Here is a 21,631-nt window from a genome sequence, read left to right on the forward strand (position 1 = left end):
TGCAGAGTGGTTGGTGGTGAGATTGCTACAAAGCATGAGGTGATGAAGGGATTTCAACACAGGCCATGATATTAAATATAGTGGAGAAAGCAGGAAACTAGAAAGGCTGATAAGCACAGACTGAGTGAATGAGTCTCGATGTTAAATAATCTACGGGCAAGGGGCTTTTGGATGAGCTGGAAATTTACAGCGAGTATTGCATGAGAGGCCAGTCAAAGGAGTTTTCGAATAAAATCCCCTTGTGGCAGTAATCCAATATGCAATTCCCCATTCCCCATACCTAATAAAGGGAGAGAATCTGGAATGGAAAGAAGAATGAATTGGAAAATTCGGAGTCCGTCTCTAGCTTTAATCCGAATATGACTCATACTCTTGAGCACATGCAAGGAAAAATGATCACGCATGTGAACCTTGAACCAACAGAGTGCCTTTCCACTATGCTGTTGCCTATCAGTTATTGCTCATCATGGCAACCATAGATTAACGAACACTGTACATACTGGATTTAATACATTTAGTAAAAGCCAGCTTAACTTTATTAAGCAAATCAAAGAGCCCACGAAGTACTGATTCATTTCATGGCCAGAGAGAGAAAAAAAGTCCAACATTTCTTGAATGCATCAGAACCTCTCACATTAATATACCAAGGGCTAGAGTATAAAATTCAGACCATGTCATTGTATTGAAAACAGTCTATTTATCAAAGGTCGACTCAAAGTACAAACCACCTAGGATTGTATTTGCGCTTACTGTTGACCACCAAGAACAGAAAAGTGTTCAGAGAAAATCAAATGCTGTTCTGTATTTTTGTAGTTAACAAGGAAGAGATAAGAGGTCAGGAGATTATTAGAATAGCTAACTAAGAATGCTTTTTATTTGGACATAGATCCAAGTCACGCACACAACTACCATTTATATTGCACCTTTAACAAAGCAATTTTCCCAGGATGATTCATAGAAGCTTAATCAGGCTAAAATTGACTTTGAGCCAACAGAGATCTAAGAAATGGAGGCTTAAATGCTTAAAAAGTGTCTCAAAGGACAGAGTAGCAAAGAGAATGTAGTCCACAATGGGATGTGTATGACAGTTCAGCTACAAGATGTGACTTTTAAAGTAGTGGGATTCTGCGTTCTTCACAGGAGGGCTTCCCACTTGTGTGAACAGCATTGTAAGCATGCTTGCAACACCCATCTCAAACCTAACCTTACAGCATTCCGCCAAAGTAGCACTCAACAGAACCCAGCTGTAGAGCACAAAGTAGTGCAACATCCCAGGCACTACACAAGAGTGTGATCAAGCAAAAAATTGCCACTACGACACAGAGGAACATTGCAGTACAAAGGACAGGAAGTTTCTCAATGAAGTTGTTTTTAAAAAGGAGATGCTTTAAGTTGAGGAAAGTGGAACTGACATTCAGAGGTTTAAAGAGCAAATCCTTATTTTCACACCTCAACAATGATGAAGTGATTAAAGTTGAGGATGATCAAGGAGACCAGAGCTGAAAGACAGTAGACTGTGGAGGGCTGAAGTCTGGATGAGATTTCAGAAATGAAGGTCATGAAGGAATATTAGAACAAGAGTAACCGCTCTTTCTTTTTTACAAAAGGAAATGTTACCTGAATGAGAATATGGCAAGAGTATACGAGGTGGAGAAGAAACGTGATCTCATCTGGGGTCATTCCACTGAGTCCATCTTAACCCCAAAAGAAAAAGGATAAAGAAAAGAAAAAAAATTGCATTTCTGCAGCACTTTCCTTGACCTCAGAAACATCTCAAATAGTTGATGTTTTGGGCCGAGGCATTGACTGTTTACTCTTTTCCACAGATGCTGCCTGACCTGCTTAGTTTCTCCAGCATTTTGTGTGTGCTGCTTTGGATTTCGAGCATCTGCAGACTTTCTTAAAGCAAATCTCTGTTTAGGTAGCACAGCCATGATAATCTGTCTCTTAAATGTTCTTCTTTGACAGTCCTTCAGGATTGAGGACAGCTTGGTTTCAGCCCAGTTTGATGATTCTGAACTTGTTGTTTGACATTGACAGTTTGTAATGTAGTGTGTTCTGTTCCTTCTGCTGTTTATGCAGGGCTTCTGTGGGTTAGTAATACAGGTTTCCCCCGCCATCTGAAGGTAGAGCGTTCCTATGAAATGGTTTGTAAGCCGGAATGTCGTAAAGCGAAGAAGCAATTACCATTTATTTATATGGGAAAAATTTGTGAGCGTTCGCAGACCCAAAAATAACCTACAAAATCATGCCAAATAAAACATAAAACCTAAAATAACAGTAACATATAGGAAAAGCAGGAATAATATGATAAATACACAGCATATATAAAGTAGAAATACTTTTCCACAATCATTACTGTACTGCTCTCTGTAGCGAAAATCTCACGCAAGTGCTGTTGGCAAAAACATGCGTAAGTGCTGTCCAGTAACCTTTGAGCTATGAAGCTGCCAAATCATACCAAATAACACGTAAAAATACACAGCCGATATAAAGTAGAAATAATGTATGTACAGTGTAGTATCACTTACCGGAATTGGTTCAGCACCGAGCACACCGATGATGGTGTGTTAGACTGAGTTGTCGCAGGTTGGGTGGTGCAGTGGCCCCCACCCTCCAGGCCGCCGACAGATACCAAACCGTGAAGCACGCAGGGGTGCAGCGGTAGCCGGGAGGCACCCAGCACATCTTTAAAAAAAAGCCGAAATAAACATGCTAATCAATTAGGTGCCTCCCGGCACATAATAAATTAGCATGTTTATTTCAGCTTTTTTCTAAAAGATGTGCTGTGTGCCTCCTGGCTACCGCTGCATTCTCCATCGATCGCAGGGTGGTGGGACACTGGTGTGTCATCTCGTCGTCTGTTTCCATTAGAGCAGGCAGCTCATCTTCTCCTATGACTGCCTGCCTCGATGTCGAAGGTCGAGGTTCGTTGTCTGCTGTGGCTGATGTGGAAAGCGTGCTTGACTGCTCAGCCTCATGCATTTTTCTATCATACAGTTCTTTGTAAGGACTCAAACCATCCTGCAAATATCCCCTAAACCTACATACCCTTTCAAAATTAAAGTCGTACTTTATCATTGCAGCGAAAATCTCACACAGTTGCTTCACGCTCAGTTCCTGGACGACTTCACTTTCGGTCCGTTCGCTACTGCATTCAGTTTCAGTTGTTATCCTTTCCTCTTCCAATTGCATCAGCTCTTCATCTATCAGTTCTTAGTCATGGGGTGCCAAAACCTGCTCAACATCATCTTCGTCAGCTTCCACAAGCCAAACTCACTTAGTCCTTACTTCGTTCACCACGATCGAAACGCTTAATTATGTCTAGTTTTACGCTAAGTGTAACACCCTTACGAGCTCTTTTAGGCTTTTCTGATACCTTAGAACTCATCTTGCAAACGGCTGCTCACAGGCACGTGTTAAAGCAATGCCGGCGAGAATGCAGTTCCAAATCCAGGGGAGAGCGGCTGCTCGGGGTGCGCGCTGTCTTTTATCGCGCGCTGCTTTTTTTTCGTAACAGTGAAAACACCTTCTGAAAGCGAAAACAGGGTACTAATGTAGGTCTTTTGTAACAGTGAGGTTTCGTAAAGCTAACGTTCGAAAAGTGGGGGACACCTGTACCTCAAAATTCTCACCATCATCGCCACTAATCTTTCATCACTTTGAGCAGTCAGGAGTACAGTACTTCAATGAAGCTTTCAGCAGCTTCTTGACTCTTTTTTCCTTTTGCCTGGTAATTCCCTGCTAAACACAGCTCAGAAGAGTGTCCATTTCAGGAGTCTGACACTGATTGTGTTAATGACACCGTGGGCCAATGCAACAAAGGGTACTGAGGGCTTCAAGTGCTGTGAGACAATGTTGACAATGGTTCACCTATTCTGCCAGAGGGTCTGGAGTAACTTTAAAGAGACAGTTTTGGTGTATTTTTCCAGCTCCTTGAGATATCTGTTGTAGGCTGTCCAGGTCTAAGAAGCATACAGTAGGGCAGAGATCATTATTGTTTTATAGGTGCTGAGATTGTGCCAGATACAAATATCCCTTTTCTAAATTCGTTAATGGCTCTCAACATGCATTGAATGCGTAGGTGCTGAATTTCATTCATGATGTCTGCTTTTGCTGAGAGCAAAAGGTACATTGTCAGGAAACAGCTTAGAGGGATGTGGGCCAAATGCAGGCAAAGTGGGACTAGCTCAGGTAGACAACATGGTGGGGATGATTGAGCTGGGCCAAAGGGCATGTTTCAATACTGTAAAACTTTGACTCTCTGTAGGAAGTGGTCCACATTTTCCAGATACCCATCATGAACTTTCAATGCCAGAGGGCAGGTTGGAACAGCAGGGGGTAGGTTGGTGGAGAATCTTCGCCTTGCAGTTATGGAGTGCCAAACTCATAATCTCATGTGCTTTGGTGAGAGAAAATGGCCAGTGCTAAAGAACACTCCCTGTACACTTCTGATCATCATTATAAAGCAATTTAGATTCCTTTGAAATGTCACTCGCTGTTAAGAGCAAAGTCCAATTGTTCCTTTATTTGCAAACTGGAAGAACTGAATGTGTCTGCAATATAAACAAAATACACAAGAACAGTACAACAGAGGCCTTTCAGCCCATGATACCCGTGTTGACCATGATGCTAATTTAAAGTTGTCTGCACATTCTTTACATCCTTCCATTCTTTGCTTGTTCCTGTGTCTGTCTAAATGCTTGTTAAACCACACTACACCTGTTCTAATGAGATAAAAGAACTTGTGAATTCAAAATATGTGTATATTTGTATTCTGGTATTAAGCAATTAGTTTCAAATTTGCTGTTTAAATGAGGCTAAGTATCATGCTGTAGTAAAAATATGAAGACTGTACTTTCGCCCCCACCCACCCCCCATAGATGCTGCCTAGCCTGCTGAGTTCCTCCGACATCTTGATGCGTGGCTTGGATTTCCAGCATCTGCCGATTTTCTCTGGTTTATTTTGAAATTGTTTGGATTAGTTTGGAGTCCAAGTTGATCTAAATGGCTGCAGTAGATAGTGAACTGCACAGAACATTAGCCCATAGGGAGAGAACAGGATGAGCCAAAAAAAAAGTTCTCATTCTCCCCAATGGGTATCAATTACCCAGGCAATAACACAAGGTATTCATCCCTATGTCCTAACCTGGAATGACAAATATCAACTGGCTGCTCTGACAGTGCGTACACTTGACTATATTAAAAAGAGTGAAGCCAGGGCAGTGCGGACCCTGGAAATCAGATCAGAAAAGTGCTGGAAGTGCCCAGCAGATCACAGAGCATCTGTGGGAAGAAGAGTAAATTGACATCTTTGGTCAAATGCCCTGTGTCAGAAGATCTAATCTGAAGTATTAACTGTTTCTCTTTCCACAAATGTTAACTGAAGTCTCTGACATATACCTTTACAAAGGAAAGCTTGATTCTCTCTTGATTCTCTCACATCTCTGTATATCTCACCAAGTCACAGAAACATTCTCCTCTGTCTACTTTTTGCTCTCAGCCAGCTTTGGTTGCAATGTTCCCTGGATAAAAGGCAGCTGTGGGTTCTAACTCCAGTCCAGAAACTCCAGCTCGAAATTCTAAGCTAGAAGCTTCAGAAGGTGCCATCCTTCAGATTTTTAGTAAATACACCAACATCAATAAAATATTTTCTGGTCATAATCACATTGCTACTTGTCAAGACTTGCTGTGTATAAATTAGTATTCTTGATTCCTACGTAACAGCTATACATCAAAAAGTAGTCAATTGCCAAGAAACCATCTTGGAATATCCTAGGTTTTATCATAAACAACGCCACAGAAATGCAACTCTTTCATTTTCACTTCCCTTTGCTGTTTGGACACTTAGTTAACTTCAAATACAGAATGTTTTATGTCTGTCAAATGATTTCTTTTGTAGCACCTTCCAAATGCTGTTTCAAGAATAGATTGAGAGTTTGATACCAGCATGGAGATTAACTGAACTATTAAAAAATATAAAGCATTAAGAAACTTGGAATTGTGTTGTTTACTGACCTCAGGATTGGCAGAAGAACGCAAGGGCAGGAATAGTGTGCCATGGCCCTCAAGCCTACCTGACCGTTCAATATAATCATGGTTGATCTATTTTGGTCTCAACTTCTCCTTTGTGCCAATTCCCCGTAACAATCTCTATAATAATTCTTCAAATCTTGAAAATATTTATCTTCACCTTAAATACTGTGGCAGGTGGATAGGCTTCTGCCTCGTGTGGTGTCCCTCTCTTTCGATGAATGTCGGCGGATGGTATCCTGGTTCTGCATTTATGGACTGTGGACTTTTTCAGACATGGTTTTTATATTCTGCGTTTAAAAAAAAAATCACCCATTCCTATTCCGTTTTGTTTTACGAGGACGGGGGTTTGCAGGTTGGTGCTCTGTTTTGTTCTATTAGTTATTTTGCGCTGGTGAGGGGTCGTTCAGGGGTCAACATTCTTGTTCCGTTTTTGAGCAAAGGGAGTGGTTTTGGGAGTTGATGACCAGGATGCCATTCTTTTTTGTACGGGACAGTGGGTGGGTTTAATGTTTCAGTCTGAACAACTTTCATTTTCTTTCTTTGTTTCGTGGCTAACTGGAGAAGACAAATTTCAGAGTTGTATACGGACACATGCTTTAATAACAAATGAACCTTTAAGTACATCTAATGACCTGGTGCCCACCATCCTTGGGGGCACAGAATTTCAGTGATAAAAAAAAAGTTAAAGATTAGCTTTATTTGTCACATGTATATGAAAATTACCCACTAGATCAAAAAATTCTTATTGGTAGAAAGTAAAAATTTACCCCAAGAAAAATCACTGGTATTATTGTTTGTTAAAATGAAAAGATCAAAATTAAGGCCAGAGATATAATGTGTTCCTTTACTTTTAAGGCTGCACATTTTCTTGCAAGTTAACAACTGATCCCCAAATAAACGTGTCTTTTTTCTATAATCAACACTTAGCAATTAATTACTGAAGGAATCTACTCTATTTTACCACTAAACTAAAAGGTATACAAATTAAATCCTTTAAAGCTTTAAGAGAACAAGAAAAGTGCATTGCTAACAAAGACAATGAGAATCACATCAAACAACCTAATCTTTACCAGTTCTCCTCAGTTTGAACACCTCTTTGCACTTGGCAAACATCCAGATGTTGGGCCAGCCTCTGCCAGGCTTCCTGAGCACAAACTTCCTGTGGAATCATTCATTTCTCCAAACTTGCAATGTTCAATGAACCTTCTGACTGCCACTGAATTTTGCTTTCAGGAAATAATTTACACTCCTGGAAAAATGTTAATCATGCATTAATACTAAACACTTAAGGGCATGCGCATTAAATTCTATCGGCTGCTGCTGGTGTTTTGTGCTTCACACGAGTCAAGACAAGGTGTACAAGCCCAAGTTGAAAGGAGGTTGATAACCATAAGACAAAGGAGCAGAAGTAGGCCATTCGGCCCATCGAGACTACTCCGCCATTTCATCATGAGCTGATCCATTCTCCCATTTAGTCCCACTCCCCTGCCTTCTCACCATAATCTCTGATGCCCTGGCTACTCAGATACCTATCAATCTCTGCCTTAAATACATCCAATGACTTGGCCTCCACTGCTGCCCGTGGCAACAAATTCCATAGATTCACCACCCTCTGACTAAAAAAATTTCTTCGCATTTCTGTTCTGAAAGGGCGCCCTTCAATCCTTAAGTCATGCCCTCTCGTACTAGACTCCCCCATCATTGGAAACAACTTTGCCACATCCACTCTGTCCATGCCTTTTAACATTCGAAATGTTTCTATGAGGTCTCCCCTCATTCTTCTAAACTCCAAGGAATACAGCCCAAGAGCGGAAAAACGTTCCTCATATGTTAACCCTCTCATTCCCGGAATCATTCTATAAAATCTTCTCTGTACCGTCTCCAACGTCAGCATATCCTTTCTTAAATAAGGAGACCAAAACTGCCCACAGTACTCCAAGTGAGGTCTCACCAGCGCCTTACAGAGCCTCAACATCACATCCCTGCTCCTATACGCTATTCCTCTAGAAATGAATGCCAACATTGCATTCGCCTTCTTCACTACTGGCTCAACCTGGAGGTTAACTTCAAAAGTATCCTGTACGAGGACTCCCAAGTCCCGTTGCATCTCAGAACTTTGAATTCTTTCTCCATTTAAATAATAGTCTGCCCATTTATTTTTTCTGCCAAAGTGCATAACCATACACTTTCCAACATTGTACTTTATTTGCCACTTCTCTGCCCATTCTTCCAATCTATCCAAGTCTCTCTGCAGACTCTCCATTTCCTCAGCACTACTGGCCCCTCCACCTATCTTTGTATTGTCAGCAAACTTAGCCACAAAGCCATCTATTCCATAATCCAAATTGTTGATGTACAATGTAAAAAGAAGCGGCCCCAACACTGATCCCTGTGGAACACCACTGGTAACCGGCAGCCAACCAGAATAGGATCCCTTTATTCCCACTCTCTGTTTCCTACCAATCAGCCAACGCTCTATCCACGTATGTAACTTTCCCGTAATTCCATGGGCTCTTATCTTGTTAAGTAGCCTCATGTGTGGCACCTTGTCAAAGGCCTTCTGAAAATCCAAATATACAACATCCACTGCATCTCCCTTGTCTAGTCTACTGGTAATTTTCTCAAAAAATTGTAATAGGTTTGTCAGGCAGGATTTTCCTTTAAGGAATCTATGCTGAGTTCTGCCTATCTTGTCATATGCCTCCAGGTACTCTGTAACCTCATCCTTGACAATCGACTCCAACAACTTCCCAACCACCGACGTCAAGCTAACAGGTCTATAATTTCCTTTTTGCTTCCTTGCCCCCTTCTTAAATAGCGGAGTGACATTTGCAATCTTCCAGACCTCCAGAACCATGCCAGAATCTATTGACTTTTGAAAGATCATCGCTAATGCCCCCGCAATCTCCACAGCTACTTCCTTCAGAACATGAGGGTGCATTCCATCTGGTCCAGGAGATTTATCGACCTTTAGACTATTCAGCTTCCTGAGGACTTTCTCTGTCGTAATTGTGACTGCGCACACTTCTCTTCCCTGCCACCCTTGAGTGTCCGGTATACTGCTGATGTCTTCCTCAGTGAAGACTGATGCAAAATACTCGTTCAGTTCCTCTGCCATCTCCTTATCTTCCATTACAATTTCTCCAGCATCATTTTCTATCGGTCCTATATCTACTCTCACCTGTCTTTTACTCTTTATATACTTGAAAAAGCTTTTAGTATCCTCTTTGATATTATTTGCTAGCTTCCTTTCATAGTTAATCTTTTCTCTCTTAATGATCTTCTTGGTTTCCTTTTGTAAGGTTTTAAAGACTTCCCAATCCTCTGTCTTCCCACTAATTTTTGCTTCCTTGTATGCCCTCTCCTTTGCTTTAACTTTGGCTTTGACTTCTCATCAATCATGGTTGCATCCTTTTTCCACTCGAAAATTTCTTCTTTTTTGGAATATACCTGTCTTGCACATTCCTCATTTCTCGCATAAACTCCAGCCACTGCTGCTCTGCTGTCTTTCCCGCCAGTGTCCCTTTCCAGTCAACTTTGGCCAGTTCTTCTCTCATGCCACCGTAATTTCCTTTACTCCACTGAAATGCCGACACATCAGATTTCGGCTTCTCTTTTTCTAATTTCACAGTGAACTCAATCATGTTACGATCACTGTCTCCTAAGGGTTCCTTCACCTCAATCTCTTTAATCACCTCCGGTTCATTACACAATACCCAATCCAGTACAGCCGATCCCCTAGTGGGTTCAACAACAAGCTGTTCTAAAAAGCCATCTCGCAGACATTCTACAAATTCTCTCTCTTGAGATCCAGTGCCGACCTGATTTTCCCAAATCTACTCGCATGTTAAAATCCCCCACAATTATCATAACACTGCCCTTCTGACAAGCCTTTTCTATTTCCAGTTGTAATTTGTAGTCCACATCCCTGCAGCTGTTTGGAGGCCTATAAATAACTGCCATCAGGGTCCTTTTACCTCTGCTATTTCTTAGATCAACCCATAAAGATTCTGCACCTTCCGATCCTATATCACCTCTTTCTAATGATTTAATATCATTTCTTACCAATAAAGCCACACCTCCCCCTCTGCCTACCTTCCTATCCTTCTGATATACCGTGTATCCTTGGACGTTCAGCTCCCAGAGACATGCATCCATAACACGACATAAACATATCACATACCTGCTGTGGCAGATTTTTCTTGAACAAAGGAACATCGTAATATTTAAGCATAGGAAACCCCACTTATGGAAAACAAAGATTACTCTGGAATAATAAAACCATGCAACACCCAAGGGCCTTATGCACTAAGGGCCAAGAGTAGAAGTGAACCTTTCAAATGTCATGATATAGTCGGTCAGCACCTTTTGGAAGGGACTTACTGACAAACTCCTCAGCCTTGACTGTCTTTGATCCAAGCGACCTGACTCCACTTCACACAAACCATCCAGTCCAGGCCTCCCATCAGCCCTGGCTCATTAAAAGATACAAGATTTGCTTTATTTGTCATATGTACATCGAACCACAGTGAAATGCACTGCTAGTTTCAAATCAAGTCAGCAAGAACTGTGCTGGAAGCAGCTCAGGCGTATCATCGTGCTTCCAGTACTAACATGGCCACAACTTACAGGATGAAAACGGAGCACCCGAAGGAAACCCATGTAGTCACGGGGAGAAAACACAAAACCGTTTGCACACAGTAGTGGGAATCAAACCCCAATCGGTGATCACTGGCGATTAAGCTAACCACTACAAGTTGAAAAGGTCACATGTCAACTGAAGAGCAACTATAAGTTCTCAAACTTGACAGAATGGAACTTCAGTCAGAGATGCGTAACCTCCAATCCCACATCTTGCTGAGTTCTGTTCGGTCGGGCTAGGTAAGACTTTAGTTGGCATGCACACTTTCCCTGTGATGGGTATGTGAACAAGGGAGGTGGGGGGGGGTAGCGGAAGGGGAATTGTGGGTAAAAACAATGCCAGCTGTCTTGTACCGAACTTAAACGGAGGAAGTAAAGTTGTCTAAACTGAAGAAAATCTTGCCCTTCCTACCCCATCCATTATTTATTTATTTTTTATTACTAATTTTTTCTTTCTCTCTCCCCTTTTTCTCCCTCTGACCCTCTCACTATACTCCTTGCCCATCCTCTAGGCTTCCCCCCTTCCCCTTTCTTTCTCCCTAGGCCTCCTGTCCCGTGATCCTCTCGTATCCCTTTTGCCAATCAACTGTCCAGCTCTTGGCTCCATCCCTCCACCTCCTGTCTTCTCCTATCATTTCGGATCTCCCCCCTCCCCCTCTCAAATCTCTTACTATTTCTTCTTTCAGTTAGTCCTGACGAAAGGTCTCAGCCCGAAACGTCCACTGTACCTCTTCCTATAGATGCTGCCTGGCCTGCTGTGTTCACCAGCATTTTTTATGTGTGTTACTTAAAATTCCACCATCTGCAGATTTCCTCGTGTTTGCGTTTTTAAAATCTTGCCTTTGTTGTTTGAGTGTTAACACTTCTGAGATAGACATGCCAATGGGCTCAGAGATCCACAAAAGGACACCATCTTCAAAATAGGAGAGAAATCCGGCTGGTGTAACAACGACTGCATCAAGCAGGGCTATGTCATCAGTTTGTTCAATGCTCACCCGAACAATCCGCCTCAACTCCAAAAAGCTGGAGATGAGTTAATATACGAGTCAATCTGCTCCATCTGCGCCGTCGTCTACTTCAGAACCAAACTCACTCCAACTTCTACCACCAAGTTGCAGCACTATGTACATACATGTTTGGAGGGCAAGTTCAAAGTCACTGTCTGCGCAGTCACTGAAGTATGTGAGAGAATGGTCGGTACACTTAACATTGACAAAACGATGATTCTCTATGAAACTGCCCATTGTTCTTCATCCTCTGACAATGAAGGCCCACAAAAAGAGAAGGAAAATATCCACCACTTGCCCCATTTTGTATCTCAGCTCTTAGTGAAAGCAAATGGTGGCAATAAAATGGACCAGCATAGTCTTTAGCCATCTGAAGATGAAGAACTCAAACCCCACAAGAAATGAGCTACTGGGCAATAATTTGGGTGCCATGGTGGTGTGGCAGTTAGCGCGACATTTTACAGTTCGCTGCGTTGGAATTCGAAGTTCAATCCCAGCACCCTCTGTAAGGAATCTGTACATCTTCACCCCCGCCCCCCCAGCCCATGGGATTTCTCCTACACCCTGGTTTCCTCCCACAGTCCGAAGACGTACCGGTTAGTAGGTTATTTGATCATTGTAAGTTGTCCCATGATTAGGCCAGGGTTAAATCAGGGGTTGCTAGCCAGCGTGGTTCCAAGGGCCAGAAGGGCCTGTTCCATGCAGTATTTCAACAAAGACATTATCTCCTGCCCTTCAATATGTCTCCGAGTTACCAACTATGCACAGCATGTACCTCAAATCACTGGAAATGGATCACCAGTACCAACTCTGTAACACCCACAAATCTACCTCAGCGAGTTTGCACTGGTCAGCTTTCACAGCACCAACATCCTAATTACGTTCCGTTGTCTCTAATAGCCAGGCCAGGTTATTCGTGTGCTCAGCACCAGACTCCCAAAACAGTCACTCAACACTGTCACTGACAACAGATTACCAGGAGGACAGTGTAAATGATTCAACGACAGTCTCAGAGCTGCCTTGAAAGAAGTGTAACATCCCATCAATTTGAGAGAATCCCCAGTCCAAATGACAGCTTAAAACAGAGGGAAAAAACCATTCAGGCTGCCACTGAGGTTCATCCCTTTGCTTTACCAGCCCTAGTCTTTGCGTTTATCAACAAAACATTAACATGGCTTATCTTTCCACACATGCTGCCTAGGGTGTTTCCACCATTTTCTACTTTTATTTTCAGATTTCGAACATCTGCGGTTGACTTTGGCTCACACATTACGTTGTCACTTTGCGCTAAAACCTGTGGACCAAACCCAGTTGAATGCAGGGATCAGAATGTGGTTTAACCCCATTAATGTGTAACCAGTGAAATCTGCGGGAGACTGGGCCATTTTATGTTGTTTGCCTGTGTGCAACTCACGTCAAACCTTGGAGTCTGTTTGGCCAGTACAATCTCCCCGTGTCACACAACACAGGCCCTTACTCCAAAGCGTCAATTCAAACCAATCGTTTCCGCTGGGAGATGGCCCAGGAACCAGAGTAAATAGATTTATAGCCGTTGGCAAATGAACAAAGGCTGACGTGTACGAACAATTCTTTGAAAAAGAACACAGAGTTGTTATAATCTGGAATGTTCTACTTTAACTTGATTCATCGCGAACTTGAAAAGTGAACTCGATAAATGTCAAAGAGAAAATGCATCATTAAAGTCACAGGCAGAGAGAAAGGAGCAGGGTGAATGACACCCAGAGATGGCACGGGTAAAACAGGCCTCATGTCAACAGAAATATCCTCTCAGGTGCTCATCACCTCATGCAGCCAGGAGCCAGGTAACTCAGTGGTGTATAGGACACTAACAATGTCACTTGTTACTCAGTGGTGTGCAGAAAGCCACTTTACAGAAACACCTCTGTTGTCCCAAGTGTCCTTCGAGCTACAGTCTGGATGTTACTCCTTTCTTTCCTGTAGCAAGCTAATCAAGCCTTTCAGTCTCTAGTCTACTTGCTGAAGCATTCTGTGATTGGAGTGAGTGTGTGAGTGTGTGAGTGTGTGTGTGTGTGTGTGGTGGAAATGACATATCCCAAAGTAGGGACTCTGACTCCAGACACTGGATTTTTTGAGAGGGGGCCCCTCCTGTTCCCCACTGCCCTGCACTTATCTGGTCCAAATCCACAAGGCTGTTCTCACTGGCCAAAAAGCAGCCTGGACACAATCGACAATGCTGTAGCCTGTGTGGTGAGAGGGTCTCACAGGGTGAGTGGGTCAGAACAAACCCTGCACGCAAAACCACTGAGATAGCCCTCGACAGATGGCAAAGCCACACCCCAGTTTACCATCTGTTGAAGCTGTCATGCTTTGGGAATATCTCTGAATGTCCCTGACGTTCACTAGCATTCAGAAATCAAGTGAAAATAAAATTGTTAAACTATAAATTTTAAATCTTTAAAATACTTCAATTAAAATATTGCAGCAAACATAAATGATTTTATCCTTAGCTTTGAGCAAAAGCAAACCATTTGCTACATTGAAAATAAAAACAGAAAATGCTAAAAATACTCAATAGTTCTGGCAGCATCTGGAGTGTAAAAAAAACTTAGTTTGGATGAAAGGCCACCAATTATAAGGTGAACTTGGTTTCTGTCACAACAGATGCTACCCCCAGCATTTTAACTTTTCAGTTGTTCTTGTCTCTTTTCTTACCAGCTGTAAGAATCGTCATAGGAACAAGTTCACAGATCCTGTATGTGTAAATGTTGAGGAATCTCAGCAAGTTTTGCTTCTCCACTGAATTTCATGCAGAGCCCAGTGATGGACTAACAAATTCCCCAGTTGGATCCCATCAGTAAACTCAAGATTTTTATATTTGGATTCACACGTGTTAAGGTCATAGTTGTGCATTTATCAGCAAGATTCGGCCCAAGGATTAAAAGACAGAAAGAAAGGGAGTAGAAAAAGAGAGACCGAAAAATAAACAGAACATCTTCAGATCATAAATCAAATTTGAATTTTCATTGTTAAAATATTTAATGGCTGATGTTTCAAAATGGCTCATTTTAAAGAAAGGTTACAAAAGCAAACTTTAATGACATGAACATGAGCTCTATTTACACCACTATTGCAAGTTTATTGCTGTTAATTCTCACCAAACATGCTAAATAAAACAGCACTAGTACTACACAAACTCTGGGAAATTGATTCAAAGCTGCAGTGTCAACCCACTTTCAACCAGCCCTGAACTGTAATCAGGATGGTTTTTCTTTGGTGATATTATTGTAACAAAACTGCTTTAAAGATTCCAAGCAGCACGAGCGTGCATTTTTATAACTGTCTGCGGGTATGGACAGATAGTGTTAAGTAGAGGAAAGTAGAGGGAGACAGGAGTGGGTCAGGGGAACAGGGGACAGCGATGGATGGTTAAGCAAAGAGTTTGAAAGGCCAAATGAATTCCTTTTGTCTCTTGCATTATTCTACAGGGAGAGGGGCCATCTACTGCAAATTGTGCGGGTCAGAGAGTACCAGATGTGGCCCACTGCCCTGGAGACCTCCAATGCCCATATTTACCTGGGCCAGATGCAGAAGGCCTGACTCTCTGACCCGCTGGACCCAAATCAGGCAGCCTGGTCCGAACGCCGACTGGGTTGCGAGCCGTGCCGTACAGAACCTCCTTCCCAAAAAGGTGGCAGAGCCGGGGCTGGGGCTTTCTCCTCTTGTCAAAGCTGGCAATGATTCTTAAACAATCTTTAAACGTTTCTGACAGCCGGACATTTTAAAACTATGGAAGTAAATAATTGTTATTTTTAATTGAAGCTGATGTAGAGGTCGAAAGCTCTGAGAAATAATTAAAACATTAACTAAATAAAAATTAATTAAAATAAACTTGCCTTTCTCTTTGCCTTGCAATCCCCATTAAAACCAGTAAGGGTTGGTGATCCTGTGCCGGGTTGGACCTGGCGCAGGATCCCGGCGGCGATACCAGGGGAGTCCCGGCTCGCCGGAGCCCCGCCGTTGGTCTCCGTGCGGAATCCAGCGGCGGGGTTGACTGACAGATTCCGCCTTCCCGATCCCACGTCCCGGGACTCAGCGCGCATGCGCGTACGTCCGGGCACCGACTTCGGTTCGGTCCGGTCCGGTCGGGTCTGGGCGAGCGGCCGGCCCGGTTCCCAATACACACGGCTGCAAATCCCTCGTCAACTTCGGTCCCAAAGGAAGGGCGACCCTGGGTGGAGGTGGAAATTTAATATACTACACAAGCCCAGATCTGAAGGGAAAAATTTGCAAACAGTCCTACAGCAGCACAAAGCAGCTCAGTAACTGGCAAGATCATCAGTGCTGTTCATCTTCAATCAAGAAATCCCGTCGACCGTGTCTAAAAGCAGTGTAGAACTGGTGAAACTAGATCCTTGGCATGCACATAATACACATGCAAAATTTACACTACTCTACCAATCCAAATACTCCACCCTTCATTTTCTAAATAGCAAGTGTTAGCAAGAATTTCTGAATTCTGAGCTGCAGAATTCGCACAACATTTCCACTGGAGCTTGGTGATCGTGCCCTGTCACCTCGCCTCTTCACCACACTTCCGTAACAATTGCTTTCTAGACTTTGGACAGCTACTGCTTCGGACTTCAAGCCATTTCCAAAAGTTATGTTGCAAAAATCAAGCTAGGAGCTCAGACACACACACCAATACATTTTGGGGAAGTAGATTCCACTCTCCACTTTGCACAGACCATTTTCTCTCACGCCGAATTTCATTAAAATGGTGGCAAACATCTGCTTCAAAACACCAAATAAAGTCAGTTCATAAACTATTCAGAGCTATAAACTTTAAATCATTTTAATAGCGAGTCAGGAAGTCCTGCCAAAATAGTTACTTCTGCTGGATCTGGTGACAAGAATTCAACACTGGATTTAAACTGAAAACTCATGGGTGCAGGAAAATTTTGTGCCAATAATGAAAATAGGATTAAAAATACATAAAAAAACGTTAAGGTGTACAGTTTTACAATACCAAAAATCAAGACAACCACATGCAAAGTTTAGATTCAAGAATATTCATTCATGCCAGACACAGGGAGAGTTTTCCATCAGTTGGTATTTTCGATAGCCATTATTGTGGCCACCTCTTATTCCCTTTTCCCATGACGAGCACCAATTGTACTGTACCCCAAAAGGAACACCATTGCAATGTAACACCCAAATGCACTGGAGGAACTCAGCACATCAGGCAGCCCCCATGGAGGCAAATAAACTGTCCACGTATCAATCAGGCCGAGACCTTCCATCAAGATGATTATAATGTAAAATTGGTTCTTGCACAGACCTTTGAGAATGGAATTTGAATCATTTAATCCAAAAATGCACGAATTATAGGACAGTCAGCCTTATTTCAGTGGTTGGCAATATGTTAAGAGTCTATTATAAAGGATGAGGTTGCAGACGGTGTATTTGGAGGCACACAATAAAACAGGCCAGAGCCAGCATGACTCCCTTAAGGGGAAATCTTGCTGAATAAATTTGTTGGAATGTGTAGAGGAGATAATGGGCAGGACAGACAAAGGACAGTCATTGAATGGTGTTTACTTGGATTTTCAGAAAGCCTTTGACAAGGTGCTACACATGAAGAAGATAATAGCCCATGGTATTACAGACAAAATACTAGCATGGATAGATTGGCTGACAGGAAGGAGGCAAAGAGTAGGAATAATGGGGGCCTTTTCTGGCTGGCAGCTGATGACTTGTGGTGTTCCACAGGGGTCTGTATTGGGTCCTCATACTTTTCACATAATACGTTAATGATACGGGTAATGGAACTGGTGGCTTTGTGACCAAGTTTGTGGACAATACAAAGATAGGTGGAAGAAGCAAAGACTGCTGAAGGACTTGGACAGATTATGAGAATTTGCAAATAAGTGTCTGCTGATGGGATAGTGTAGGGGAGTGTATGGTTATGCACTTTGTAGAAGGAATAAAAGTTCACACTATGTTCTAATTGGGAGCAAATTCAGAAATTGGAGTGGCAAAGGGCCCTGGGAATTCCTATGCAGTCCATAAAGGCTGCACGGGTATATTGAGTCAGTAGTAAGTAAAGCAAATGTAATGTTGGCATTCAATTTGAGAAGCCAGAATATAAAAAACAAGGATGTAATGCTGAGGCTTCATAACACATTGGTATTGCAAGCACATTTGAGTATTGAGAGCAGTTTTAGGCACTATATCCTAGGACGGAAATGCCACCATTTTAGAGGGTCCAGAGGCGGTTTACGAGAATGATCCTAAGAATGAAAGGGTTAATGGATGAGGAATGTTTGATGGCTCTGGGCCTGTTCTCACTGGAATTTAGAAGGTGGGGGCGGGGGGGGGAGAATTTCAGTAAAATAAGCGCTACCCAAATATTGAAGTGCCCAGATAGAGTGGATGAGGAGAGCATGTTTTCAATAGTGGGAAATCCGAGACCAGACTGCACAGCCTCAGAATAGAAAGACATGCCTTTAGAACACAAATGAAGAGGAATTTCTTTAGCCAGGTTGGTGAATCTGTAGAATTCATTGCCACAGGTGGCCGGGGAGGCTAAATCACTGGTTACATTTAAAGCAGAGGTTGATAAGTTCTTAATTAGTAATGAGATCAAAGGTTACAGGGAGGAGGCAGGGACCCTGGTTTTCTGCATTAACACTCATAAAATGTGGTCTGATCTTCATCTAAGTCACAATAATAGACAAATACAATCTGCCTAAACTAATAACACTGTATTTCTCCTGAATACTGAGTAAACCATTTAAACAATCACAGTTTAGATTCAAAAAAGTACATGAACCTCTGGACTAATGCTTTCTACAAAAGTTATTTGGAGTCAGGTGTTCCAGTCAATGAGATGAGATGGGAGGTGTGGGCTGTAGAGTTGCCCTGCCCAAAAAAAAGGCACACACAGTCATGTTACTGATAGAGCCTGCTCTTCTCAAGAAAGATGTCTTTATGTGCACCATGCCTTGATCAAGACAACTTTCAGAGGACCTCAGAAGAATTGTAGAAATGCACGAAGCTGGAAAAGGCTACAAAAGCATTTCTAAAGATCTGAATGTTCATCAGTCCACGGTACGAGAAACTGTCTATAAATGGAGGAAATTCAGTACTGTTGCTACTCTATCAAGGAGTGGGCGTCCTGCAAAGATCACACCAAGAGCACAACGTGCAACATTGAAGGAGGTGAGAAAGAACCCTGCAGAAGTCTCTAGAACTTGCTAGAACAAGAATGGTGTTCATGGAAGGACACCTTGGAGGAAACCACTGCTCTCCAAAGAAAAAACCCAAAACAAAAAAAAACATCGCTGCAAGTTTGTAAAAGACCACCTGGACATTCCACAATGCTTCTGGGACAATGGTCTGTGGACAGATGAGACAAAAGTTGGACTTTTTGACAGAAATACACACTGCTATGTTTGGAGGATAAAGGGCACTGCACATCAACACCAAAACTTCATCCCAGCTGTGAAGCATGATGAAAGGAGCATCACGGTTTGGGGCTGCTTTGCTGCCTCAGGGCCTGGACAGCTTGCAATTGTTGAGGGATCAGTGAGTTCACAATTGTATCAAGACATTATACAGGAGAATGTCGGTCACCTCAACCTTAATAGAAGTTGGATGATGCAAGAAGACAATGATCCAAAAACAGGAGTAAATCAATCAGCAACAGAATGATTTAAAAAGAAAAGTTGTGACTTGGAATGGCTAAGTCGGAGTCCTGACGTTAACCCAATTGAGATGCTATGGCATGACCTGAAGAAGGCTGTTCATGCAAGGTATCCCAGCAATGTTCATGAACTGAAACAATTTTGTATAGCGGAATGGTCTAAAATTCCTCCTCGCTGTTGTACAAGTCTGATCAGCAGCTACAGGAAGTGTTTAGTGGAGGTTGTTGTTGCTAAAAGAGGTTCTCCCAGTTACTAAATACAAGGGTTCATGTAATTTTTCCAGCCTGGACTGTGAATGATTAAACAATGTGTTCAATAAAGAAATGAAAGTACAATTATTTGTGTGATTTTGTTTCGGCAGTTTGTGCCTGTCCATCATTGTGACTTAGATGAAGATCAGACCACATTTTATGACTAATTAATGCAGAAAACCGGGTCATTGCAAAAGGTTCACAAACTTTTTCTTCCAACTGTACATCTGCCACGATTGAATGGCCAAGCAGACCCTGTGGGTTGAACGGCTTAATTCTGCTCTTATGGTCATATGTCACCAACAATTATAAATACACTTAATATTACACACAACCCCTGCAAGGAAGTTTGCACTGATGCAAACATTCCCAGCATCTTGGTTCCTGCAAGTGTAAAAATCACCAAAAGGCTATTGATGGCCAGATAGAGGTAACAAAGGTCACCCTCAGTCAGGAACTCTCCTTTACCTCTCCCCACCTCCACCCCCATGAGGAGACCCTAACCCAGACCCTTTATGTTGGTCCGTAATCAACACAATTATTGAGCACTCTATTCTGAAAACATTTAACAGCTTCAAAAAGAACACTCTCCTCAAAACTAAAGTGAGAGACAGAGAGAAAAGAATAAATATAATTTTAGGATTGATGCTAAATTGCAGCTTGGAAATAAGCAAAGAATAATTCCCTAGAAGATATACCCCTTTAAGATGAATTACTGAAACTGATTTCACACATGATGCAAAAAAAAACACTTACTCTGACACCAACAGAAGCTTACTGTTAGCTTTCTTTTCGGGAAAATGCTGCTCTATGCTTGGAAAACTCATGACTAACACGCACACAATATACAATTTTTTTTTTAAATTCCAGAACAAGTAGAAAAATAATACAGGTTAAAATAGCACGAGGTGCAGAGATCCCGGCTGAAGTGAAACTTGAGAGCTGCTTGGCCTTCGCTCCTGGGGTTTGTGCAACACCAGAAATACACTGCCTTGAATTCTATTCCAAGCCTTCAGCGCGTAAGCACCAACAACTGAACTTTAAATTTCTTAAAAGTTTGTTGGTTTACAAGCAGTTAATTCATGGCAATTGCCTTCCGCGAAACGAACTGTCTGTCGCACTATACTCTAACAGCAGCATTTCACTGGCTTGTTATTTTTAGTTGAGAAGCACACACAAACTACAAAAAGGTTAGTTCTGCTCTTGGCGCTTGCTTTCTTTAAAGCCACATTGCTTTGCTTACTGAAGGACTTTAAAAAGCTAATTGTTCGAAGTTTCAGCCTAACAATCCTTCAAAGTTCAAAAATAATGCTAACTTTACCAAGCACTCGTAAAGCTCATGAGTCATGTGCAAAACCACACCAGGTCCATGAAGGCAAATGTTAAAGTCTCCAACTTCGCACAAAAAGTTTGAAACCTCGATAACAAGGAGCTCCCAAGGAATATGCAGTGATTCACACACCACAGCCTCATTTCATAGGAACTGACCAAAAAAAAGCTGACGTGAAATACAGCCACAGAGCTTTCCTAGCACCAAACGCCCGCCCCTTTCCAATCCCCTGGCAGCTGGATGCAGCAGCAGAGAAGGGTTCGCTCAGACTCGCTTAGCCAATCAAATGTAGGGCGCTTACTGGGCTCCGGTCTCTCATGTTTGATCCACGTGCCTTATGTCCCAGGAGAGTCCATATGCTAATACTCTGTAAAACCGCGGCTGCCCTGTGAAGCTGCAACACTGCATCCCACCAAAGGAATAAGGCACCAAAACCAAACAGTGAAGAAAAGGCAGTAAGTAACTGTTCAAGGCTGAAAAATAGATTGGCCAGGAACACACATTGAAATGACAGAACTTTCAAAACATTCAGCAACTACTACTAATACTCACACCTTGATTTCATGGATAGAGGGTGAAGAAAAATTTCAAGTTGTATGCTTTGATAATAAATGAACCTTTGATCCAAGTAAGGCTGCTTGATACAGCTTAGCATTCAACACCATCATACTTTCAGTT

At 42.3% G+C, this 21,631-nt stretch overlaps 1 protein-coding gene across 3 annotated transcripts in view; it reads right to left on the minus strand.

Annotated features, from left to right (window-relative positions):
* Positions 1-21,631, minus strand: part of LOC140201387 (SERTA domain-containing protein 2-like) — a 93,350-nt gene that overhangs the window by 33,475 nt on the left and 38,244 nt on the right. Inside the window, exon 1 of one of the 3 annotated variants that reach the window (XM_072265422.1) lies at positions 15,560-15,705. The exons of the other annotated variants lie outside the window; for them this stretch is intronic. Coding sequence (XP_072121523.1) covers positions 15,560-15,585 — 26 coding nt within the window. The 5' untranslated portion in view covers positions 15,586-15,705. Of the gene's footprint in view, positions 1-15,559; positions 15,706-21,631 lie in introns of those variants that run through there. 3 annotated transcript variants of the gene reach the window in all.

The sequence above is a fragment of the Mobula birostris genome, chromosome 8 (genome assembly GCF_030028105.1).
Source record: "Mobula birostris isolate sMobBir1 chromosome 8, sMobBir1.hap1, whole genome shotgun sequence".
NCBI lineage: Eukaryota > Metazoa > Chordata > Chondrichthyes > Myliobatiformes > Myliobatidae > Mobula > Mobula birostris.